General features: G+C 40.9%; 2 protein-coding genes across 4 annotated transcripts in view; both read left to right on the top strand.

Moving 5' to 3' along the window:
- Positions 1–9,343, top strand: part of adcy9 (adenylate cyclase 9) — a 41,041-nt gene extending 31,698 nt beyond the window's left edge. The window contains exons 8-11 of one of the 3 annotated variants that reach the window (XM_051386690.1): positions 1,655–1,803; positions 2,346–2,375; positions 3,524–3,803; positions 4,040–9,343. In XM_051386690.1, the coding sequence (XP_051242650.1) occupies positions 1,655–1,803; positions 2,346–2,375; positions 3,524–3,803; positions 4,040–5,101 (1,521 nt within the window). In that variant the 3' untranslated portion in view covers positions 5,102–9,343. The remainder of the gene's footprint in view (positions 1–1,654; positions 1,804–2,345; positions 2,376–3,523; positions 3,804–4,039) is intronic. The other 2 variants (XM_051386691.1, XM_051386692.1) reach the window with 2 other exon arrangements.
- A 1,023-nt stretch (positions 9,344–10,366) lies between these two features.
- Positions 10,367–26,452, top strand: part of crebbpa (CREB binding protein a) — a 42,846-nt gene continuing 26,760 nt past the window's right edge. Inside the window, 2 exon segments of the mRNA XM_051386693.1 lie at positions 10,367–11,285; positions 23,880–24,604. Of these exon segments, the coding sequence (XP_051242653.1) occupies positions 11,198–11,285; positions 23,880–24,604 (813 nt within the window). The 5' untranslated portion in view covers positions 10,367–11,197.

Here is a 26,452-nt window from a genome sequence, read left to right on the forward strand (position 1 = left end):
TCAGTTTAATGTCTCTGGTTTATCTCAAGTCTGAAAATTAAAAGAATAGCCTTTTTGAAAGTAAATAAAAATTCTGAAACACACATTATCACCAGACATAAATACATGATAGGAGGGCAAGATAGTTCATCATGATCCCCTAAATGTAATTAAAGTAACTAATTGCTGCTTCTCTACGTTTAGTTTGCACTCTGGGAAGTTAGTAGCCCTCTGAGAGGGCAATATATCATACGGTAAAAGACAGTCAGAGATATATTATTATTATTTTGGTCTTAAGCCATTGAGAAATAGACAAGCAGCAGATTGCACACGGGCAGCCAGTGAAGAGGATTAATTACATTATTTAAAACGCAAGGTTGTAGAATGAAATTCAGACAGTAGTTCCCTTTATGCTACTTTAAAATAATAATAACAACAACAACAACAACACTAATGATTGATTAATGAGTCATAAAAAATATATATTAATTTGTATGATGAATTGTTGAAGAAGAATTTAACAGTCTCACAGCCAGAGGGATGAAACTGTCTTTAAGTCTGGTGGTACAGCAGCAATCAGCTCCTTGGTTTTGCTGACATTGAGCAGTAGGTTGTTTTCTGGGCAGCACTCTGCAAGATGATTGACATCCTCCTGATATGAAGTGTCACTGTTGTTTGGCCAATCCGGTTGATGATCCTGGTTCATCTGCAAACTTGACAACAGAGTTGTCTCCATGTCGAGGATTTAATTAATGGGGGTAAAAAGGGGGGGGGTGTTTAAAAAAAAAAACAAAAAATTTTTTGTGTATAATATTATAAAAAAAAAGAAAAAAAAAATATATAAAAAAAATATAAAAAAAAAAAAAAAATAAAAAAAAAAAAAAAAAAAAAAAACCTAAATTATTAAAAAAAAAAAAAAAAAAAAAAAAAAAAAAAAAAAAAAAAAAAAAAATAAAATTAAAAAAAATAATAAAAAAAAGAAAAAAACCAAAAGAAAAAGAAAAAAAAAAATGATAGATATATAATATATAGCTCATCTGGTAGCGTGGCCTCAAACATGATTTAGGGTATTCTTCCCTTTGAAGCTTTTGTTTTTTTTTTTTTCCCCCCCATTTTTTTTGGTTTTTTGGTGGTGGGGGGCCCCCCTTTTTTCTTCCTTCAAACTTTCTTTTTTTCTCTTTCTTCCTTTTTCCTTCACCCAAAGGGAGGGGGAAAAAAAAAAAATGGTGTTTTTTTTTTTTTTTTTTTTTTTTTTTTTTAGAATTATTAAATAGTTTGTGGGGGTTGTTGGGGAAAACAAAAAAAAAAAAAAAAAAAAAAAAAAGAGAGGGATAAAAAAAAAAAAAAATTTTTTATAAAAAAAATTTTTTTTTTTTTTTTTTTTTTTTTTTAACAATATATTAGTATTGTTTTACTTACACAATGGTGTTTTTAGCCACCATAGCTGCATAATGAGGGAGTAATAATAGAGTTTTGTTGTTTCTGTATTTCAGGTGAAAAAGCAGTGGAAGCCCATATGGAATATACTGAACTGTTATAAACCCTGCATTTATTGAGTCTACCTTATAATTACCTCTCCTATACAAGACACACACAACTCAGTTGAGCCTTACAAGCTGTGTTTCAGTGTTGTCCTTAGCTGCTTTGTTAAGTCACTTCAATTACTTTTCTCCAGGTGACCATGTTCTTGTGCTGTGCCACCATCCTGGCCATCATCCAGTATTGTAACTTCTGTCAGCTAAGTTTTTGGATGCGCTCAGTCCTGGCCACTGCTACAGGGGTCGCCTTGCTGCTGTTGCTGTACAGCCCCTTTCACAGGTACAGGTGAGCGCTTTTTATTTGCACACAAATACTAAATGTAAATACACTTGTGTGTGCATATACACACCCACACATAGTAACACTATGCACGCTATGCATCTCACATTTCATTCAATTAAAAGACTCCAGTCTGAGCTCCAATAAGTTCATACAAATGAAATATGCAAGCACGGATCATCCTGCAGTTCTACAAAATAGGCCACAGTAGTCATGTATAGCTTGTAATTAAGAACACTATGTGAAAACTCAAATTTACAGCTTTGTGTTTGACGTGTACTGTATCCCTCATCCACCTCTGTCTTTGATAGCCATAAGTTTGGGCTCCAAATACTAGGTCATCAATAGATTTATACATGAATTCATTATTCTCAAACATTTGTAATTTACCCAGTTGGTTTGGTACTACATACCTTTATCTAACTGTTCTTCAACCAGGAAAGAGGATTTAATCTGATCTGTATTATATATGCCAATTCATGTGTCTGTGTGTGCGTGTGTGTGAGCCTTCCTTTCTCTTGACTGACACCACTCCTGTCGTCTTTCAGCTCCAGTAATAACAGCTTGCCAGTTCATGGGTGAGTGTCTCCGTGGAAACAGAGGGGTTTGATGGATGAGTGACATTTGAAGGGTCAACAGGAGCAACAGCTCTCTTTTATATTTTTCATAACTACAGCTCTCTCTGGCTTTTACTCATTCTCATGCTTTCCTGCTCTTTATTCCCCTATCCTTCTCTTTCTCTTCCTCTGTGCACCAGCAGTAATGGCTGCTAAATGTCACTAGTGGTGGAAATGACTCATACAGCCTGTGTTGGCTTGGATTTTGTATGAAAGCCACGAGTTAACAAACTACACCACTGAGGAGAAGAGAGGGCTGGAAAGACCCAGTTCAGATCAGTTATCATTTTGATTGGCAGACATTTCTCAAGGCATTCACTATAAAAAAAATCAGCTTGAATCATACTTGAGCACACAGCTGCTTTAACAGAGTATACTTATATGTACACTTGTGGTAATGCTAAAGTAATTAACTTATGGCAATATTGTGGTTGCAGTGTGTACATTGTTCCAAGTACACCTTCGGATGAAAAATAAACTGACAAGAGGAAGTACATTTCTCAGTGCTTGCTCTGTGTTTTGTTCACTGTTTCAATGGTCAGATTTTTGCTTAATGAGTTAAGATTGAATTAGTAGCCTGCATTCCAGGATTATCATTTTATCCCTCTACTTCCACTTCAGTTAACAATTTCCCACATCTCTCACAATGCTCTGTGACAACAACCCAAGGATAAACATGTTATTTTCAGTCAAAGATTAACATATGGACATATAGGTGGAGCTAAGTAGTCAACTAGTTGTGAGCATTGGGTGTGATTTATTGAGGCCAGTTGAGAAACAAGTATTTCTGTGTCCTTCAGGGTGTATTTAGGGTAAAACTGCAGATCTAAAATGACACTCATTGATTTTTTCATTTCATCATGATGTCATGTCATCTACATGTAGCACACACCACCTCACAAACTAATTTGGGCTAAGAAATGCAAGCTAAAACACCAGTGGCTGCAAAGTGTGCCAGTGGTTATGTGGTGGATTCTCCAGCCTCCCTTTCCTCTCTACTCTTAATCCTGTTAATCACCCTCCTGTTCTGGTGCACCTTTGTTAAGTATCCTTGTGTTCAGGCTAAACCACTCTCACATTTCTTCTGTTCTCCCCATTTTCTCTCTCAGACTGAACATCTCCACATCCAATGATGATAGTGCAGCATTAGTAACTCCTGACCCTACCCAGCGACCTCTTGACCTTCTGGTCCCAGAGGCTGTCCTGGCCTTCTTCTTGCTTCTTCTCCTGGTCTGGTTCCTCAACCGTGAGTTTGAGGTCAGCTACCGTCTCCATTACCATGGCAATGAAGAGGCTGACAAACACCGCTCAAAGATCCAGATGATGCGAGACCAGGCTGAGTGGTTACTTGGCAACATCATCCCTATCCACGTCGCTGACCAGCTCAAGGTTTTTGTAGTTGTTGAAACAAAAATATCCGACTTAGTTATGAAGGGATAGAAAAACGTTTCTGTAATCTAGAACATACCATTTTTAAAGAAATCCAAAAATACATTCTTAGTATTTTTTCTAACTTTCTTAACTATTGTATCGTAGCTATCATTGTAAATATATATTTTATTATATATTTTAGTGGTCAGAATATTTCAACACATTTCATATAAGTTCTATCATTGTTTCCTCAGGTGACCCAGAGCTACTCCAAGAACCATGACAGTGTGGGTGTGATCTTCGCCAGTATCGTAAACTTCAGCGAGTTTTATGAAGAGAGCTACGAGGGTGGAAAAGAGTGCTACCGTGTCCTCAATGAGCTCATTGGAGACTTTGACGAGCTCCTTCGCAAACCCGAATTCAAAAGCGTGGAAAAAATCAAGACAATCGGTGCCACATACATGGCAGCGTCGGGACTGAATGTCCGGCAGCTGGCTGAGAATGATGAGGACTCTCCGCACGCTCACCTGAGGGCACTTTTCAACTTTGCCCTGGAGATGATGGGCGTCCTGGACGACTTCAACAAGAACATGCTGGGTTTTGGTTTCAAGCTCCGTATTGGATTTAACCACGGGCCGCTGACGGCGGGCGTGATCGGCACCACTAAGCTGCTCTATGACATCTGGGGAGACACGGTCAATATTGCCAGCCGCATGGACTCCACCGGCGTGGAGTGTCGGGTGCAGGTGAGCGAGGAGAGCCACGCTGTGCTCAGTGCCATGGGCTTAGAGTTTGACTATAGAGGCACAGTGAATGTTAAGGGCAAAGGTCAAATGAGGACCTTTTTGTACCCCAAAAGTGGGGAAAGTATATGTCAGGATCGAACGGAGCAGGGCGCCAGCGTTGGACCATCGTCCATGGCATCAACAGCCAATAAGACTGTTGCCCAAGCAGCAGCTATTCCTCCCTCTTTTTCCTCCTGTCCCAGTCCTCTTCCTTCCTCCTCCTCTCTTTCCTCACTCCCTCCTCAACCACAAAGCGCTGTAAAGCCCTCAAGAGCAGGGCCTGAGACTGTCCAAGCTAAGTCCACAGAGGTGAGGGAGGAAGGATATAGGGACGCTCCACACCTCCCCGGGCAGCCCCCTGCCACAGCTCTACACCTCCCTCCCCACTCTGAACTAGGTCCAGAGCCTAGTGTTGCACAGGTGCCCTCCCAGGTGCAGCCTGCTCCTCTCGCACTTCAAGAAGAAGGGGATGAAGAAGAGGAGGCCAACGAGCTAACAAAACTCAACGAGGAGTTTTATGCTCGTCTCTGATCCCTTGTCTCCTCTTCCTCTGTCTTCCGTCCCCCTGCTGCCCCCAGCATCTGCTTCTCCAGGACTGACTGCAGGCATGGGCAGGATGTCCCTTCCTTTAGGCATGGGCCAAGAGTCTTCGGCACGGATGAAGACGAGGGAGTTTATCTGTCCAACACAAACAGTGGCTACAGTGGCTATAAAAATGGCTATTAGCGTCTTTCATGGGGATGTTGCCTTGAGTGCTGGGGTGGGTTAGACCTGTGTTGAGCACAGCAGTGTATAGGGGAGGAAGCTGAAAGGGGTTCAGAGGGAAGGAAGTGTTGTTGGTGTTGTTCATGGTGTTTTTTCTTATTCGTTTTTGTTATTAAGTGCCTTCAGGACTAGAACAGTGAACGAACAAACATAAATACTGAACAAAGTTTCAACAATCTTAGACTACGGAACATGCTGTGGTTTCTTATGCCATGCTTTTATTTTCAATGCAAGTATTTCTTTAAACAAATCATTATTGTTGTGCCATATCATTTTTTTTAACTTGATCAAAGTCTTGACCTTACTTAAAGGAAAATAATTTTAGATTCTATATAAGTGCCAGTGCAGCATGATGGGCTGAGCAGGGAACTATGGGAAGAATGAGGGAATCACATGAAGCAGTGTTAATTTATGTATTCTGCTTTGATATAAGGGCTTAATACAGTATTCATTTGTGCTAGAGTCTCGGTAAAAGGGGACATGCTATGAAGCAGGCTGCATAGATTTTAGTTTGTGTAGCAGCTAAATGCACATTTTAAGCACAGGTCTTGCACAGTGTTTTCTCGACCACTTGTATTTGGTAGTTATTACATTGAAATAGCTTTTAAGAAAGTTTAAACAGAGCTCTTGTCTATCACAACAAGTACAATCAAAAGCACAAAATCAAATAAGATAAGGGAATATAGATTTGGAAGAAAGGGTGTTTTTAAAAAGTGAGATCATCACAAAAACAGGAAGGCACTTTAAAATATACTTAAGTGATACTCCACACAAGATGTGTCTTCTGAGTATGAAACATTCCCTGTAGACCTGAAAGATGGGTGTAAAAAAGGTTGTAGTTTAATCCTAAATGGAGCACAGTGAGAAGGTGAGATCAGATTGAAGTGATGTTGGATTCCACAGAAAGTTCTCAAACCAATCCTGCAGCATATTCCGCTGATCTGCCGTCCCTCTGCATGCTCAGTGGGTTCCAGTTTTATATCCACCAAAGTATGGCTGAATGCTCTTATTCAGTGTTCTTTCACGACCCGGTCTGCTTTTTCATTGGCCAGAATCTCTCCATTGGAGCTCACCCATTGGCTAGACTGAAACCGACTGTGCAAACTACAAACTTGTTACACCTTCATATATTCAACATTTTTGTTGTTAACAAATCCCGTGAAAAGACCGAAACCAACCGTTGTTTTCGCCTTTTTTCAATTATAGCCTGCCGTAGAGTAATGACAGGAAACGGAGGGAAGAGGTTGGGAATGACACGCAACAAAGGTCCCAAGCTAAAAATGAAACGGGGGACGTTGTAGTTCATGGTTGCACTTTAACCTCTAGGCCAGCACTGCAGTACACAGACAATACTTGTTAGTAAGATTAATTGATAGTTGGTTTCGGTATTTTCATCAGATTTGTTACCAATCAGAAAAATACACCAAATGAACCCTTTTAAAACTTACAGCGGGGTGCGAGTTTGATATTTTGAGTGGAGTATCGCTTGAAGTGGGACTGTGAGGGACAATCACTGTGTAGTTCTTGATAGATGATAGGGTGGTCCACATTGCTGTTGGTGAAAGTGTCAGAGCACAGATCAAGTAAAGTTTCTACAGTACTGTGTGTAAAACCTCAGACTCAAGTTTTGTGACGTTCCATTCGTTGCCTTCATTACCAGAAGAGAAAAACAAACATTGGTCAGTCCATCAGTATATATTTATTCAGTAGTTAAGTATTGTCTGCCTTTAGCTGTGTGATTTGCTGTTGAAGGGGTGGGACTTTTAACTTTATCCTGTCACAGCCTTTATACGGAGAGGGCCCTCTACTGTATCAATATACTTAAATTGTGCCACTTTAATTGAGTGAACTCTAGGTGCAGTGCAACCTAAACTAGCTGATTGTTTTGTGGTGCCTAAAAGTATGACTGTATTTTTTGAGTATTTTGGTTTTCAGAAAGTTTTTTTTTTTTTAATCAATGCTGTTTTCATAATGAGGATAGATTATGATTGTATGTTTGAAGAAAATATGCTTGTTGTGCAGGTTTTGCTGCAATTGTTTTTGACAAATTCCATCCATTTTTATGGTTTTTTTTTGCTCTTTTCCAGTTCTTTCATTCTGTCATTGACCGGTCACTTGGGATAGTGTGGTGGTGTTCCCATCGAATAGCTGGCACCTCTGTAGTTCTCTTTGCTCTTAACTCACTTCATGCTTGGTCTTCACTCCTGAAAGCACTTGTTTCCCCCTTGTACTTTGTGTGTGTGTGTATGTGTGTGAGAAAGATATTTTACTTTTTACTCCGACTCAGTAACACGGAAAAGATCACTGTAATATGATGCGAAAGGAGATCAGTCAACTACATGGCCACTGTTTAACTGTTATTTTGCTGTTGCTGCCATATCTGTGTTACACAAACAAAGCTAAATTGTTGTTTAAAAAAATAGAAGACCTTGAAATTTGAAACCTGTATAATGATCCACAGCCACATCTTTTAGTGACAGGTCAACATTTAGGCTAAAGAATCTTGCCATGAGAAGTTATGGCCACACACACAGATACAGAGTTGACATGTAAAAGGAGGAACCATTTCTATCCGGGGCATAAAAAGCCATTGTGCACTCCCAACATACACAACCAGTGCCTTTTGAATTAGGAATATGTTTAATCAGCGTGTGTGAGCTATGATTATTTGCATCAAATAATCCTGATTAGTAGCATAAGTACCTTGAATATCCAAAGAAGCTTCTCCAGAAGCCGTCAGTCTAGATTGAGACGCAAAAATGGCTGCATGAGATCTGCTTTGTTGACTGAAATCTTTTTCAGAGGCACATCTCTTCTCAACACGCTGAAGTTTGCCAAACCTAATAAACCATACCATGGCAAGTTATGAAAACAGATGAGAACATCGGGTATGACATTTTTGAAAGAAAGTTCTTGTTTTTTTCCCCCACATCTTTCCACATTACCCTTCTGCCTCACGTTGTTAGATAATCCTCGGTGATCTTAAGGTCATGTTGCTGTAGGCCCCAACATGCACAAGAGTGACAGACACAAGCCATAGCAGATTTCCAGGTCGGGGACTCCACAGGTTGATGGGCACACCACCTCTCCAGTAGCACACATCTGTACACACGTATAAATAAAATATTAAAGTGAACACTGCTGGCTCTGTTATCTGTGATACAGTAGGGGGAGAAGAGTGTGTGATGTTGTTTGCATGGAAACTAATGAGCAAATTTTCCTCTTTGCTAGACACACTACATGATTGATTCGGCACCATGCTATCATCCTTTTATTTCATTTCAATATCATTATTTCTACAATTATGTTGAACATTAAGCATGTGTTGACAACACGCAGGATTCTTCAAATCACTTTTATTTTTTATTTTTTATCATTTAAGCTTACTTGGACTTTGTCCTTCTCTGACAGTGTTTTGATGGATGATGTGTGTATGACGACATTTATTTTTGTTTTGGCCCTAGAAGTCTGGCGCTCCAGTTAAACAATGCAATCAAGAAAACAGCCAAGTGCATTGAGGAGAAGTTTTTAGACATTCAGTCATCTCTTTTTGTGGAAGAAGTTTGATTCTGCTTTGTGACAGAACCATAAGGGAGAGGTATAAAGGCACAGAGTTTTATTAGGACTTGTTAAAATCATCACAGCAAAATAGCATTGCCTAATCACTCATTTAAATGGTGACAGCACTACATCTTTTCATTATAAATTGTCTAGTAAATTCAACCCATATGTGTTTTTTATTACACTGGGACAAAAAATTAGACAGAGTTGTTTGATTTAAAATCTTTGTGTATTTGTTTTGTTCCTGAATGAGATGTATTATGTATGTTTTGTGCACATTACCCATGTATCATTTATCAACACATGATCGTAATCTGTACACATTTGCACAAAGCACTCAGTGTTTGTACATATGCAGTTATTTTATGTCACATATGATTTTTTTTATACATGTGCATGTGTCAGATTTTGCCAGAAAACAATGAAACATTGACGCGTATTATCAAATTGATTCAATGTGTGTCTATTTGAGTAAGTGTGAGTGTTATTATTTTATTACTCAGTGTGAGAGAAATAAATCTCCGAGCAGAAAACAGTTGAGTGCACTGTGAAGTATAAAAAGAAGATGAGTTCACATCAAACCGTGTGCAAATTCGCCTGACAAGCAGACTGAATAGCCATTTTGTTCTGTTTTTAAATTTGCTGATTAAATCGCTGATTGTAGTTTGGAATCAGTCTATATGCATGTTGCAGGTTGGCCAAGTTGGAAGGCATCCAGATAGTACCATTAAGGTGGAGGCCTTTTTGATCATCAGCCAGTGACTAAAATGCAGCTTATACAGTATCATATTTTACTAAATACTCACTGCCAGGATCTGTGTAAGTTAATGATTTGCTTTAGACATCAGTAGTTATTCACTTTGAGCAAACAGAAAGTATAGTAAGCTGTTTTGTTTTGTTTGTGTCTATGTGTTGTAGCTGTGCTCATCTGCAGGGAGCATGTGCACAAACCTCTGCTTTACTTTTCTGATGCCAAAAATCTAATTATCATTATTTTAAAAATCCAGATCCTGTGAAGTGTTTACCAGATTAAAGGATACATAATGTGAGTCCAGCTTATAGTATATCTGCCTTTTTAATTGTTTTAAAACTTTTAAATGAAAGAGACAGGTAACTATACCAGCATTGGGGAAATCTACAGGTGTCTTTTTAACTTTTTAACTCATAAAATAACATTGAACACAAGACTATATTTAATGTGCAACATTATTTTAAAATAATTTATTTCACTCACTCAACATTTTAAGATGGATATTTTATATTACATTTCATATATAGTGTAACTATAATGTACTTGTATAGCTACCCTAAATGACTTATAAACGAATAAACTGGCTTGTGAATTGCTTGTATGTGTCTCTGGCGGTGCTGTAGCGCCCCCAGCGGCGAACAGGAGCGGTGTTTTCACGTAGGGCGTGATTGCGCGGCCCCTCCCCCTCCACAGCCGATCTGGAAAAGAAAAAAAAACTTTTTTGTATCGAAGGAATCAACAGCCGCCATCTTGTCGTGGCTCGGAATTAGGATTTCGGTCCAACACTGGTTTTTACGTAGAAATCGAGCATCCTTACCGCGATATGACAGCGTCCTTCCCCCGAAAACGACATCTTAACATCGACTCGGAGACATTTTGTGCGAAAAAACGGGCATTGGATCGGTGGTCGTCGGGCAGAAAAGCTCCGTATATCTGATTTCCCCTTCAGAGTGCGGCGATTCAGCCCCTGTCGCCGTCCGGGAGCAGTATTGTTTACCGTAGGCAAGCGGAGACCACATCGTGACTTTCGAAGTGATTTTCAAAAATACAGCATTTTTATGCAATTGTGCATTTTTGTGGAGCTTCGCGCGATTTTTGCATGAAGAAATTTGACGTCACGCAAAATGGGTACTTCGATCATCTAGAAATTACGACCTTTCCCCCGGACTGCACCAGCCAACCTCATTTTATTGGATTGTCATTCTGAAGTTCGGTTTTTTACATGGGGACATTTTTATTTTGGGTTATTTAACGATAATAATGTGGGTGTTGGGTGTTGGATTATCATGGGGTGAATGGCGGTGGCGAAGCGGGGCGCTATTGCATCTCTTTTAAAAGACACTGACTCTCACTGCGAGGAGTAGCTAACGCTAACAGTTAACTTAGCTGGTAGCAGGCAATTAGCTAGCTATTAGCCAGTTAGCTAACGTTAGCAGGCTGTCAGCTTGCTAATGCGCTAACCGGGAAGGCTCGGGTTGATAGAACAACTTCCCTGTCACAAGGTAATCAACATTATCAACTTAAGCAACCGACCGGACAACACAACAACTATGTCTGAGAACCTGCTGGAAACCGGACCTCCCAGCTCAAAGCGGGCGAAGCTGAATTCACCTGCCCTGTCAGCGTCTGATGGACCAGGTAAAGGCCTCAATACTGTCTGCACATGTAAACACCAGTATCGGTACACCGTTGCACATCACAGGTCCGTGTGACATCGCGTCTCAAGTGTATGGACCACCCGTGCAGGACGGGTTGAAGTCATCAGGTCAGCTGGGTGAGCTGAGCTGTCTGTCGGTAACGTTGGTAGTGTCTGTGGTTTGGGTCTGTAATTGGAGATTACCTACTCTGGACACTCATGTGCCAGTTTATTAGGAACACTTGCTTTGTGCTGATGCATTATTCCTAAAAGTAGTGCTGGCATAGATCCCACCTCCACGAACTGTAACCCTGAACACCACACAGCTAAAGCAAAAACTGAACATTGTTGGAGATTATAAAGTTGGATGTCTTGCAGCGCTGTTGCTTAAGTTTTGACCTGCTGTACCACACTGGCTGCTGAGTGTATGTGTATACATGTTTGTGTGAGCAGGAAACATTTCTTATAAATGATTGTGATCAGCACTGTGTAGGAAGGTTTGAGCTAATGATGGAGGCACGGTGATATCTCTATAGACCCTTATTTTACATACTCAAGTAATGCAAAGTTTGCCCAAAAAAACCCCCAAAACAGCTGGTTCTAAAATCAGAGGCCACTTGTGTTCATAGTTTACTGTGCATCAGAAATCGATGTCTAATATTGGCAGACTGGCCCTTCTAAAGCAGATCCATTAATGTGGAGAATGAATGGAAAGGGGTTTTATGGATTCTGGTAGTTTCATGGTATATCACAGTATGTGTTGTTGCTTTGGCACGACTGGGCCTATTTATAGGTTTATAGTGGCTAGACATATAATATAGAAACATTTTATTGTTGTCATGTATATACTGTGATACAACCAGATGTAAAGAATTGTTATTGTACAAACTGCACAGTAAAACAGAACTTAGAAATAACCTTTTCCAAACAATATATTTTAGTTGTATAAACACTATATATCACTATAGTGATATAAAGTCCTCATATTTCAATCAAATGTTCTATTACACAAGAAACAAATACAGCAGTCATTTCAGCTAAACAATGGTATGGGTGGCGGTATATAAAAAATTCTGATCAAAAGGGAAATTTAAACCAGTATACCGGTTCATCTGGTATATCGCACAGCACTACATTCAGTGTTCAGGTTTGTGTAGAGTAATGATCAGGTGTGCCAGCAAGAGAAAACAGGCTGACTGCCAGTGTTTGATACTGGTGCTCAATCCAGCTACTAAACATGAATTGGACATGAACGCAGTCATCTCTTGGCCACAGAACCCCTGAGCAACCGTATGAACCCATACATCATTCAGATTCTGGTGTGAGCCGACTGCCATTTTGATTGTAAAGTAAATATTGTTCTTGCTGATTGCGTTACACTTTGTGCGAGTATCATCTGTGACATTTCTCTCTGTAGACACATATACTTGTGAAATTAATGTGTTGGAATACATGATAGAAATCTACATGTACCATCTGTGGCAGCACTTGGGATTATGGCTTTCTGTTTAGTATCTTTACTGTGTTTAGTTTTAGTTTGAAGACATATGGACATTAACACAATTTCTGCCTTGGTCAGAGAATAAGATAAGAGCCTGACGGTAAAACTAACACCTGTTTTTAAGGGGAAACAACACACACTATATGTTTATTATACTGTATGAAAAACATTTACATGTTTGTTCTAGTTCAGAAAATGAAAAAATAACTAAATTTGGTAGTTACTGGTGGAGTAAACATTAGAAAACATACTTAAACACACTATTGTCATGCTCTTGGAAGAAAAACAAACTGATTTCCTCTAACTTTTTGGAAACATTTTCTGATATGAAAATATGATATTCTGTGAAATTGTTTCTTGGCCGCTTGACAGATGACTTCCTGATCCATTTCTGAAGTAAATAGGTTGTTAGGAATTTATTTCGTTGGTGGCAGCAAAGCATGTAACATTAGCTGGCAGACAGCTCCTGTAGTTTCAACTTGATTTACTCACTTTGGAGACTAACGGTGCACAGGAGGCAAGGTTCGGTTCATAGCCTGGTTTAGGAGTCACGGTGCGAGTTCGGTTCAATGTGGGAAAAACAAAAGCATATGGATAGATTTATTTTGAACAATCCTCTTGCTGAGGACAAAGGTAGCATTTTGCCCAAAAGCAACTTTGGTATACTACTTTCATGATATAATGAATATGGAACATGAATATGGAACATTTCTGTATTAAACTGTAATAACTGTAAATGTATCAGCCATAACAGTATGACCACCTGGGCACCCTGGTGGTCATAATGTTATGCAGCCCCATAAACAACAAACTGTGATGCACTGTGTGATCTGACACCTTTCTATCAGAACCAGCATTAACTGTTTCAGCAGTTTGAGCTACAGTAGCTCGTCTTTTGGGCAGCCAAGGCTCATTGATGCATTTGGGGAATGATGGCTGACCCGTGTGGTCCGATCCACGACCCTGTCTGTGGTTCACCGCTTTTCCTTCCTTGGACCACTGTTGATTGGTACTGACCGCTGCAGACCGGGAACACCCCACAAGAGCTGCAGGTTTAGAGATGCTCTGACCCAGTCGTCTAACCATCACAGTTTGGCCCTTGTCAAAGTCCCTCAGATCCTCATGCTGCCCATTTTTCCTGCTTCTAACACATCAACTTGAGGACAATTTTAATTTACTGCCTTTATATATATCACCTACTGACAGGAGCCATGATAACCAGATAATCAGTGTTATTAACTTCACCAGTCAGTGCTCATAATGTTGTGGCTGACCACTGAATAGACACTTTCCCAAAAGGCAATAGATCACAATAGGCTATAAAACTGAAAAGCAAACATATATCTATTGTACTGTATTAAGCAGTAAACATTGGTAGGGGTGATGTGTTTCCATTCACATGCCCTACAACGGTGGGGAACCGTAGACACACTGTCCTTTTTCTTACCCATAACTCTCTCCGTTGTGAATTTGGGGATACCGAGTAGCGCTGCGTTTCAGACAGTGCTTCTGCTTTGTCGAGTCTCTTCAGCCTCGCCTCTCTGAGACACTTTCTTGTTGTAAAAAAAAACCCCAAATACTGAACATGACGTGACGATATGACTTACAAATCAACTCGCTGGAAACTGGCTTCTTTCTTCCTATCTATCCCCCTCTCCCTCCTGTCAGAGGCTGTGTTCGGTCCCAGCCGTGGTCACTGGGAGGTTAATGAGCCCGTTGCCCACTTGACGCCCTGTGGCTATGGTGCCCATTCTGGCCAGGCTCCCCGGCAGTCCAAAGTTCCTATGCTAGTGGTGTTAACAATCCTTCCCCAGTACTTTGAGTTCGCAATCCCAGTTCACAGTCAGTTAGTTTTATTCTATTGTTGTATTTTATTGTATATCTATCTATCTATCTATCTATCCATCTATCCATCTATCTATCTATCTGAATAGGACCACTAACTAGCTAGTGGCTGCAGTTAACACATGCAGCAGTGCTGTTAGAAGAGAAAAGGTCTGTGTTGCAACAATCCGGATACTTTCATCCCAGTGTCATTTTTTGAATGAAAGCTGTGCACTAAGACTCTTATCGTTGACCAACAGTTTACTTGACTATTAGGGGACATCCCATATTATTTGAATGCATGAAAAAAATAAATGACTGTATATGGAACATAAATAACTATAAAATAAGTATGGCTGGCTGACGAGCAGAAGTGCAGTTATTTGCGGATAAGCAGCAACAAAAACACAGCAAGCCCCGTCTCTGGGCGTAAATGACAGATAATATTAGGCAGCCTGCTGCATGCTTACTAGTGCACTGATGCTGATGAGCTTTACTCATTAGTTATCAATATTTGGTACCAAGCCCTGCATTCTTCTCTATTGACTTCTGATTAAGCGGGAAACAAGCCGTCTTCAGCATTCCAGTTTGCGAAAGTTGAGAAGTTTGCTTTTACCTTAGCTATGGTCGGTGCTACCACTGTCCATTAAGAGAACCTTCTGGATGTGTGTACGCAACTAAGTCAAAACTGGTGAGAGAGGATAGTGATGGGACCTTCGTAGATAAAAACTGCGTGTCACACCGATGTACAGTGTTGTGCAAGGTCACGCTTAACAAAAAAATTAAATAAAACATTCTGTTCACAGAGATTAAAATAAACTAGTTCATGAGTGTCCACGCAGTGATTTATTTTTCTCTATTCAGCGGTGCGTCAATGTAATAGCTCTGTCAAAAAGTGAAACTTAAGTTCTGGCTGGCATAGTTTGCGCTAGCTTTCTTCATAATGTACTCCTTTCTGTTATTTTAGTAGTTAATATTGAGTTCAACAGTGATTGTCTTCACGTTCATTAGTTGCAGATATGCTCAGTTCGCCATTTACCAAAAACATTACCACGTTCAATGAACAGCACTTTCAAGTGGGTTCATGCACAACACTACCTTCAAACATTTGATTTTATTTCAGGCTGCAACCGGTATGTATTTCAGTCCCTTTACTTCTCTGGAAAAACAAGTTTGCACTTACTCTGCTGTCAAGTTAGTCATGTTATAATATGCAAATATAATAGGACCCAAGCACAGTTTAAGTAAAGTTCTATGGATGTAGATCTGTTACACATTAAAAGTAAGATGTATGTTTTTTATTTATATGTATTTGTAGCTAGGCAGGCGGTTTACCATTTCTATCAAATGGCACGTGTTCTTCATTGAGTTTGATTTTGTCTAGTCTGCAAGAAGTTTGGACAGCCTTTCAACAAAAGCAGCTGTCACATCAACAGTAAATTACTACGTCCATCACACATGGCAGAGGCACCACATGTCTGCAGTGATTAATCAGTAAACCTGCCCCGCCTACTTTTTATAGTTTTCACCAGATACAGCTGGGACTTAACGCACCCCGTGGGACAGCACTGGGCAATACTATCATCAGCTGTAAATTACTGTGTAAAAAGAGTTGTCTTTCACTCTTTGTTGACCGCCACGCCTGGAGCTTGGCTGTGTGCCCCCTTCTACCCTGAGATTTGGCCTTTGCCTTTTGGAGTAGAACCTGGTTTGAGTTCCTTGTCCCATTTTGGGATGTAATGTAGCCCATGAGAGGTGATTGCATAATTATGAGTGTGGTAAAGCATATATGCTTGTAGTGTGTCTGTACTGTGTTTTCATGTAGTTAAGTTTGCAGTCTGTGCATTCATTGTTAAAATCCAGCTCCACAGCTCAGAAATGTTTTACCTCCAATTTAGACCGTTTTAATTTTGCCATTATCCTGATTCATATCTGCTAGATAGCTAACTAGCTGTTCACAGCCTGGACCAACTCAGTTGTAAACAGTACAAGAAGACACCATAATAACAGTAACGTTACATAAACAGGGACTTCGTATTTATTTTCTGGCAGCAAACTAGGGCTGCTTGATTATGGAAAAAATCATAATCACGATTATTGAAACGATTATTTTTTAAACGTCAGAAACATTTATTGGACATTTGTCAAAAACACTTTGCAAGGAAGTCCTCAGTTACTCTTTCCTTCCCCCATAAACATTTGTAAGTCTCCTTTTTACATTGACAGTCATAGTGCACTCTTGCGATCTCTACAAAAAGTTAAATTAAATAACACACAGAAGATAAGCCATAGGAAAAACAATTTGTGTTCTCAAATTTTAGTGCACTGCCACAACATTTGAAATTACCTGTTACCGTTGCGCGTTACCTGTTCCAACGAAAACAACGTGACTGACTCATGTGCAGTGCATGGTGTGGGGGAGGGACGGAAATACGCATGCGTGAAATACGCAGACTGTGGCTGTGTCCCAGTTCAGGGGCTGCATCCCTGAATTGGGACACAGCTTTTTTCTATACAACGTTGCACAACAGAAAATGAAAAAATCGTTTCACCCCGATTTTATTAGTTTTGAAATCGTTTGGCCCCAAAATCGTAATCATGATCAAATTTCGATTTATTGAGCAGCCTTTCAGCAAACACAACACACATCCTTTTAAGTAAATTATTCTGCAACCTGAACCTAACTACACACTTCATGGCTGACTAAAGTAAAGTTACTATCCCTCACACGCCGGGAAAAAGTCGTTTCCTACAGCAAACTGTTTGGTTACCCACAAACTCACCTTTCTTAAAGGGGAAGGCTCGGCTGGTAACACAAAGGGGCCGTTAGTCTGTGAGTGGAGGAAGGATCATATCCTTTACTTAAATAAAAGTACTAATACCAGAGTTTGAAAATACTCCACTACCAGTACAGTGGGGGGACAACAGAAGCCTTTCCTCCACTGCTGAAAATAATCCTAGAGGAAACGCTGAAAATAATGTGAAAGACGCATATTATTTTTTACATTTTGTATTTATTATTGCTCTGTTTCTTCTATAGCTTTAATTAAGCAAAAGTATTTTTTTATCTGATTAATCGATACAATAATAACTTACTTAATGAGTTGATAGCTTCAGCTTGAGTCATTTAAATCAAATACCTAATTTACAAACATTGATTTTCTAATGAAGTTTTTTAATTCAATTGAATTATTTTCGATTGTAATGATACTCTCCATCATTAACAACGAGCCTCCTTCACATGTGGCTCACCTGCTGTTATTAAAATGGAATCGCAGGTGAAAAAATACTGAACGTGAGTTGTGCTTTTTAGGAATGACTTTATAAAAGTTACTGCTGAAGGAAGTTGAGAGAGAGAGAGACGTGTGTGTGTGTGTGTGTGTGTGTGTGTGTGTGTGTGTGTGTGTGTGTTGTGTGTGTGTGTGTGTGTGTGTGTGTGTGTGTGTGTGTGTGTGTGTGTGTGTGTGTGTTGTGTGTGTGTGTGACACACCAGAGTAGGCGTGCGTATGGCTTGTGTGAAGAAGAAAAAAAGATCTCCATTCCCACTTGTGAATATTTAGTACATGACTTACTGAGATCTTAGTTCATCTCCATGTGTCAGTCATGGCCATGTCAGTGAACCCCCCTACAAATACCCAAATGTTCACTTGCAAATGGCACCTTCAGTCAGGCAGACAAGTAAGCTCATGACGCAGCCGCTAATGGAGCCATTTATGCTTCTGCTGCGGGCAACCAGAAAAACCCTGAGAAATAGAGGGGGAGCAGCGGAGCAAACAAGGGAAGATGGAGGGTGGTGTGTCACCACCTACCCACTCCCTTGTAAAGCGATTATAACAACGTCCTCTTTTTCTTTTAGCTGGCTTAGTTTGCAGCATGAGTTCATTTTTTATTGTTTTTATGCTACTCGTGTCCGTGGAAACATTTTCCACCGCAGTTCTTTTTTTATATGAAAAACACAAAACATCTTTTAGTAGTTCCTATCTGTCCTAAAGCACTTGGCTAAAGAACACAGTTCTGTCCAGCTGCTTTGGACAGACTTGATTAGGCTTATTATAAACATTAAATTTTTTGCATCTGTGACTCGACTAGGGATGTGCGTGATTAGTCGACTAGTCTGTTAAACATTACTAATCTTGCTAGTCAATACCAGAAATAGTTGGTTAAACTAATTATCATTTATACAACATGCCACTACAGCTGGGGCTGCTGCCCCAGCAGGCGGCAGCTCCCTCTCCCTGCACTAATGCCACTGCTAGTTTTAAGAGTCATCTTTGTCCCAGCTGATTTCACTAACTACTAATTAACCTCATCTGATCTGTTAAACTAATCTGTTAGAGATGACACATCAGGGGAAAGAGGATAGTTGAACTGGCGTTGAAAAAAGAAAATAGTCAGAGTATGGTAGGTATATAGCCTGTTATATTTACGGTCAGGGACTCGTTTTAGCATTTTGCAGAGAAACGGAGAGAGTCGAAGAGTTGGGAGTGAGAGCAGGCTGGATAAGAGGAGAAGATAAAGCGGCTATAATCAATTTTTTGATAATAACAATAGGTTAATTGGCAGGGCAAAAAAATGTGAAAGGGGTTACTATTAGCTTTGAAACTACAGAGAATTATCACCAAAAACCTGCTGTACGCTACCTGCTCAGCACCAAACTGGATACAAACAAAGTTAGCTGGTGAACATTGTGGAGCAAAGAGTTAAAGGGGAATAAATAATTCTCAGGGAATAAAATAGATAATATGCCATGGTAGGCATGTCACGATTCCACGATTCTCAATACCAATTCAATACCATATGTTTCTTTGTTGACTTTCTTCAGCAGTAAGTTTTATCATATTTATATACATTTATTTATTCTACATTCAGATGCATGGTATCGCATCGTATCTCACCAAATTGTTCCATATTAAAATGCATAGTCTATGGATCATATCGTAGTCAGTGCATCTAGTTACATATTGGATCGTCTTAGAAGGGAGAGATGCACAGCTCTATGACAAGCATTTGGTGTAATTTTTTTGTTGGAATGACAATCTTTTGAACAGGCTCAAGATTGTAGACTCACTGACTGGTTGGCAATTTGTGTTTTTTAAATCTCTTTAGTTTTGTCAGGTTATTGCAGCATGCCAAGACTGCAATTACAGCTAAACTATTTATATTTCCTTTTCCTTATGAAGGTGAAACTGAAAATATAACCCTGTGAGCTATAGAAAACAGCCTCATATCTCTTCCCATGTCTTGTTTGTCATCCTGCCCTTTTCATTTTCTGACTTAAGGAAGCCAAAGAGCTGTCAAACTTCCGATTTTAAACCGGATGGCGCAGCTTCGATTTCAGTGTCTTTGCCTGCGGGTGCAATGTCTTTGTACCTTCATATGGCTACTGACACAAGTGACGTAGGACGTAAAACCAGTAAAGCCAAAAGTAGATAGCGTCCTCTGCTACTTATATATGAAAATAATGTTCAAACATATTTAACTCAAAAAATGTGGTCCTGTTTTAATAATTGTCACAGTTTCCACAACCTTAACTTGCAGCTTGGAGACTACAGGGCTTAACTTAGTGAACATTTACTCAGCTGCAAACTAACTCGTACAGTGTCAAATAACCAACAACAATCTCTACAGTAGACCAGAGACCTGAGCAAAGTTTATTTTTTAAAAAGGTGCTCCGATTGATCAGTTGACTGATATTAGCTGTAATTAGTTTGATCTGCGATCTCTGCAAAGCTGTGAAACATTCAAAACACAAGCTGTTTTTCTTGGGCGACCCTTTAAAACTTACCAGTGACTAACAAAGTAATGGAGCAGACACAGAGAGCACAGGTGGGTCAGCTGGTGTCTGAGACAGAGGTGTAGGTGATCTATATTGGCCTATACTGCTTCTCGTGATCAGCCTCAAAAACCAAAACAGAAAGTAGTTGTTGTCACTGTACAGAAGCTCGTTTTGCTGTGTGTGCGTGACTGAGTGTGTTGCTGCTGTATGTAAATTTACTTAATGTACTAGAAATGTCCTGAAGCTGCATACATACAGCTACATGTGAAAAAGAAATGTCAAACTGCAGGAATTCATTTGCTTGGCAGTAACTTTGATTATCCAGGTAGAGAGCACTTAAGTTAACCTAGACATAATATACAGATTTGTTCCCCCACTGACCAATTGATTGGTTGAAGAGTAGGTAGAATTTCAGTCGACCAAGATTTTCTTTGATTGGCTACAGCCCTAATTCCCTGCCATAACTGAACAGCCTTTCATCAGATTTTTCCAACACCTCCTTCCAACTTCAGATGTTATTACTCAATCCAAGGACCCATAAAGTACTGTTGAAAAAGCAGAGCATAGACTACCTTCCCAGAACTAACTGGCTTTCTTGCTTTCCCTTCTGTGATAGTAAACAGAAAGTGAAGACCAGGCAGCCATGCTGCACCTGTCTCTCTAAGGCCAGACACACTGCCCTAGGGCAAGATGACAGACCTCCCCAGTCTGGACTGCTGCTGGGGTTGCTTTTGGGTGTATTTATAGCCACCAACTCAGACGGGAGCCACAGGAATATAACACAAAATAAAGTAGAGAGCAGTGTGGCGATCAGTCAGTTAAGGAAGGCGGATAATTGGTTGAATGAGCATAAGAAAGAAGGAGTAATAGGAAACAAATGAAAGCCAGGAGAAAGAAAAAAAAAAAAAAAAGCCTGCAGGAAGAGAAGGGTAGTACTTAAAATCTGTGCCCCCCCATGGTTGGGGTTCCCTGACTGCATGAGGCGCTACCTAACCAAAACATTGCTTTGCATTTTTGGTCTCCAGCCAAGGAGCCTGGGGGCAAGGTTGCACACTTTACCTTTGTTTGTGTGTGTGTGTGTGTGTGTGTGTGTGTGTGTGTGTGTGTGTGTGTGTGTGTGTGTGTGTCCTTTCAAAAATGAATGCAGGGCCAGGCTTGAGTGCATTCGGTTGAATTGAATGCTGCTGCTCTGGCTGCTGGTTAGAGAGGAGGAGATGAGAGGAGCGAGGGAGGGAAAGATGGATGGTCCCTTCAGCCTTAAACAAGCTTCCTCCACATGGAGCACCTGCTTGCCTGATGCCAGGGACAGACAGCGGGCTGGCGTGGCAGATCTGGAAGGCTGTGTTTACTCAGGGAAGTACGTAGGCCAAGTGCCCTCATTAAAGGTTGGATTCCGACTGAATCTCAATGAAGACATCCAGCAGCAGCAGACGACAGATGGGAGGGTGACTGCCCCACTCTGTCTGCTCTGTTCTGTCCTCTACTATCCTATAGCATTAAGGCAAGGCCCTGTTCATCGTATGTTAATAACTAATGAGCTTGATTTGATTTGGATATGTCTTGGATTAAGTGCATTGCTCAGCTCTCAGTACCTTCATCTGTGCAAATTAAAGTAAACTACCCTTTTTAAAAAAAATAAGAATGTGCTGTTTTACATGATAAACTGAGTTAGTTGGAAATCAGAATTAGGACGTTTCATTTTAGTATAACGTTTGTATTTGACTGACCAGATTATGATGCTGACGTTGTGAGCCAGCAAAATTATGAGTTCAATGGTTTTTGACCCAGTGTTTTACTGATGGAGCACTGTGTTGGCACCCATGCTTAAATGAATGAGGGGGAGCTGAAGCCATTCTGAACACAGCTTTAAGCTTATGATTTCACTGGATAGGTTAAAAAGCTATCATTTCAAGAAAAGCTGTTATTCCCTGCCTGCGCGACCTGCACATGCAAAATATCCCATATACTGTACCATACTAATTGAAAGGCTTTTTCAGCTGGCTTGCTATTACTCAGTGATAATAAGAATTTGGCAAATGTGTTTGCAAGGGACCATATTGCAAAGAGAGTAGTGGTAAAACAGGAACCAACCACTGGTGGTCTTGTTAAGTAAAGAGCTGCAGGTGACGGGTGTTTTTGATTACAGAGTCAGTGTTAACATGCTTCTGAAATGTCAGGAAGTCAAGCCATGGCAACACCTTTTACTGTGACTTATCATATTGAAATCCACTACTGCCATGCAGGTTGTGATCACAGTTGTCTGCTGTACACTTAAGTTTAGTTTTGAAAGTAACACTACCACTCAAGAGAAACTCTACTACCTTATGCCTACCTTAAACCAGTATGCTCTCGCACACCAAAGTCAAATGGTGACATCCCCCAACTCAGGGGTAGGCAATCTGCAACTCCAGAGCTGCAAGCGGCTCTTCAGCCCCTCTCCAATGGCTCCCTGTGGATTTGACTAAAAATGATATGTAAATGAATAAAGTTCTCAGGTTTTTTTGTTTAACATTTTCATTTATAATTGATTTTAAAGTAGCCATTAGACACTGAATCCAAACCAAATAATATTTTGTCAACTAAAATGTGCATCATATGTTACATCCTGACCGGGCACTTTTCCTCTTGCCAAACCTCAATAGTGGTGCCTACTAGTCTTGCTTCTCCATATTTAGGTTAGCTGTGGACTTTCATAGTACGTGGACAGATTTGTTTGCTTCATCACCAACACTGCTCGCTTACTGGTATGCCTCATTTAGAAATTAAAATTATAAGGCACAGATATATTTTGTGAGTCCAGACAGACAGAAAAATGGCTCTTTTGATAGTAAACGTCGCTGACTCCTGCCCCAACTAAACAAGCACATATAAGACTTTTTTTAATCTCACTAATTGATTAGCCAGAGAGGTGGTATTCTTGGTCTAGGATAGCCCGAATGCGCACACACCTCTTCTCACTCTCTTAGTCAGTTCATCTCAAATAAATCATGGCTTCCTGGGGTCTCAGCATTACGCTCACACCTCTGGATGGTGTGACACAAATCTTCCTCCACAGCCCAGCAGGAACCCAGAGTGCTGCTGGATTCTCTCGGTTGTCACACTGTGTCTGTCAGCCAGTAGCGATGCTCTTATCACGCGTCTTGTTTCTTCTCATGTGCTGTAGGGATAAGGCCATAAAGCAGCACCAGTTAGCATGTTTGCTAATTAATTAAACATTTGGACTGAGAAGGAGGCTCAACTGAGGAGTAAGAGGGTATTTGTTTGATTTTTGACACCAACTGTTATGTTTGTTGAATTGTGATTTGAGTTGCCTGTGGTACATGGAGAAAAATGTACTATGTAATGTATTTAATCTCATACTGGCTTATTTGACAGACTACCAAGGCAGCGTGGATAAGAAGAGTGAATATTCCTGGCAAATTGTTGAATCTGTTAAAATAATCTAAAATCTGATCAAATTAATCTTGTTTTTCTTTCCTCTTCCTTCTCTCCTAGATCTGGGGTCACTATCCTGGGATGATTTGGAGAATGACCTTCCAGATGAGTTGATCCCTAATGGAGGAGATGTAAGCATGATGGGTGGGATGCCTTCAAATGGTGGAGCAGCACCTGGAGCTGGTGGGCCAGGTGGTACCCCGGCAGGCCTTGGCGGCGGTGGCGTCCCGGATGCGGCCGCCAAGCACAAGCAGCTCTCAGAGCTCCTTCGAGCAGGTAGCGCCTCCAGTATCACAGGTGCAGGAATGAACTCAGCTAGCCCTCAGCCTGGCAGTATGGGGCCTCAGCTGGGCACACCGCTGGGAAAGAGCCCCCTTAGCCAGGGCTCCCCCAACAACCACCCGTCCCCCCAGGCCCAAAAAGCAGGAACACCAACTGGAGTAGCGGGGCAGAACAATAACAATAATACTGCAACCATGGCCTTGAACACAACAGGCTTCAACCAAGCCATGATTAACAATAGCCAAGGCCATGGTGGGCTCCTGGCCCAGGGAGGGCAGCCCCAACCTGGGCAGGTGATGAATGGTGGTCTCGGACCTGAAGCTGGGAGAGGACGGGGAGCGGGGGTGGCAGGTATGCAGTACCAGGGACCCACAATGCAGGGACCCACACCAGGATCAGGAGGAGCAGGGAGTGTGTTGGCAGAGACACTCACCCAGGGAGGGCAACAGATGGGGGCTCACGCCACCCTTGGTGCAGCCCAGCAAGCAGGCAACATGAACAAGGCGAGTCACATGCCAATTTTCTATCCCAGTCTTTAAGTATAGTCCTCATGCATGCACATTCTGAGGGGACAATGTATGGAAGCATACATGTTGTTGGCTCTTACTCATTATTTGCACAGAATTATTAATTTGTTATTCATAGAATGTGTGGATGGCGGATGAGTGGAAACCATTTCAAACAAATGAATGGGATCTATTTGGAAGGGCACAAACTCCAGACAGACAAACTTAATAAGCTTGATGATGCCATTCAAAATGATCTTGTTCTGTCTCTCATCTATTGGTCTGGCGAGGGTTTTAGGCAACTATGTGCTCCAGGCTCATGCCGAAATTTCAAATCAGTCAAGAAACTTCAGATATCCTCATTAAGAGGTTTTCAGACAGTAGCTCATTTTTAATTTTCGAGTATGTGATAATTGCTAAGTTTTATGTATCTTTCAATTGGCTAGGTAATGAGAGTGGAAAAGTTCCATGGCTGACAATAACACCACACACACTTTGTCTCAAATGACTTGGAACATTCAAAACAGCAGCACACCAAAGCTTTTAAAGGTCATTGATAAGTAACATCACTGAAAACCCCCAACACTCAAAATTAAGTGCTCCCTTTTTTTTTTTTTTTTTTTAACATGTGTGCTGTATGCATCGGTGTATATATAAACTGCTCTATTGGCTCTATAGTCCCCCCCCCCATTTTCAATAATAATAAAAATGAAATGTACACGCCACACTTTTAGCTATTCTCTCACTTTTGGCATGGAGCTAACGTTGACAGTGCAGTCAACTGCTCAGTCATTGTTAAGATTATTCTTGGGACTCTAAATAATGCTTGTGTGTGTATGTGGGACTTAGTTTCATTGGTCCCTTACATGTTAGCTTGCCACCAATGTGGTTTCACAGGAAATCAGTAAGAATCCATCTATTTCACTAGCTTCGTGCCAGAGCCAAGACACTGAAGTGGTCCATAACCACAACACACACACACACACATGCTGCAAGCTACTGTGAAAGGACTGGGAGAGATCGTGAATGTGCGTGTTGAGATTCATTCTGACATAGAGTACGTACGCATTCTTTAACCACAAGAAATATTAAAAGCTGACGTAGAAGAATCTGTGAGGGGACTGTCATCATTTGCAGGAAGAGGTGTGTGTGTGTGTGTGTGTGTGTGTGTGTGTGTGTGTGTGTGTGTGTGTGTGTGTGTGTGTGTGTGTGTGTGTGTGTGTGTGTGTGTGTGTGTGTGTGTGTGTGTGTGTGTGTGTGTGTGTGTGTGTGTGTGTGGTAAGCTTAACTGCTCTCCAGTGATTATTATGTCACCGACACCTCGAGAGAAAAAACACACTAGACCCAGTCTTTGTGTGTGGCTTCCTCTATTGTGCTTTAATCGTGGGGTGTAAATCTCTTTCTGGGCATTTGTGTTAGTTAGCGGCTGCTGTCACTCCTTCCCGCCCCGTGAGCCTTTGTTATTGTATTCACATGAACACTCCCCTCACTTTCTCTGGCTCTTTGGATGGCTGTTTGCCCTGTCAGTCACGCAGGGAAAGACGGGTATTGTAAACCACTTAATCAGTTAGAATGACAGAGGGCAAGTGCAATGAGGAAGAGGGAGGGAGGGAGGGAAGCTCAGCTGAATAGTCTCGCCTGGCAGTGGAGTGGTGAGATGATAGTTGGCAACTGTCCTGCCTGCCAATGTGTGGAGTGTGTCAGAGAGCAGAGGACTGAATGGGAAGAGTGAAGCGGGGGGGTGGGGGTTGGTGCGTGTGAGCAACTGTGTGTGTCCGCCTGCTCAGCTGTGTTGAAAGGCTGCCAGTGTCTGGTCGTCTCAGCTGGGTCTTTTTTATCTGGTCT

This window comes from Dicentrarchus labrax, unplaced genomic scaffold (genome assembly GCF_905237075.1).
Source record: "Dicentrarchus labrax unplaced genomic scaffold, dlabrax2021, whole genome shotgun sequence".
NCBI lineage: Eukaryota > Metazoa > Chordata > Actinopteri > Moronidae > Dicentrarchus > Dicentrarchus labrax.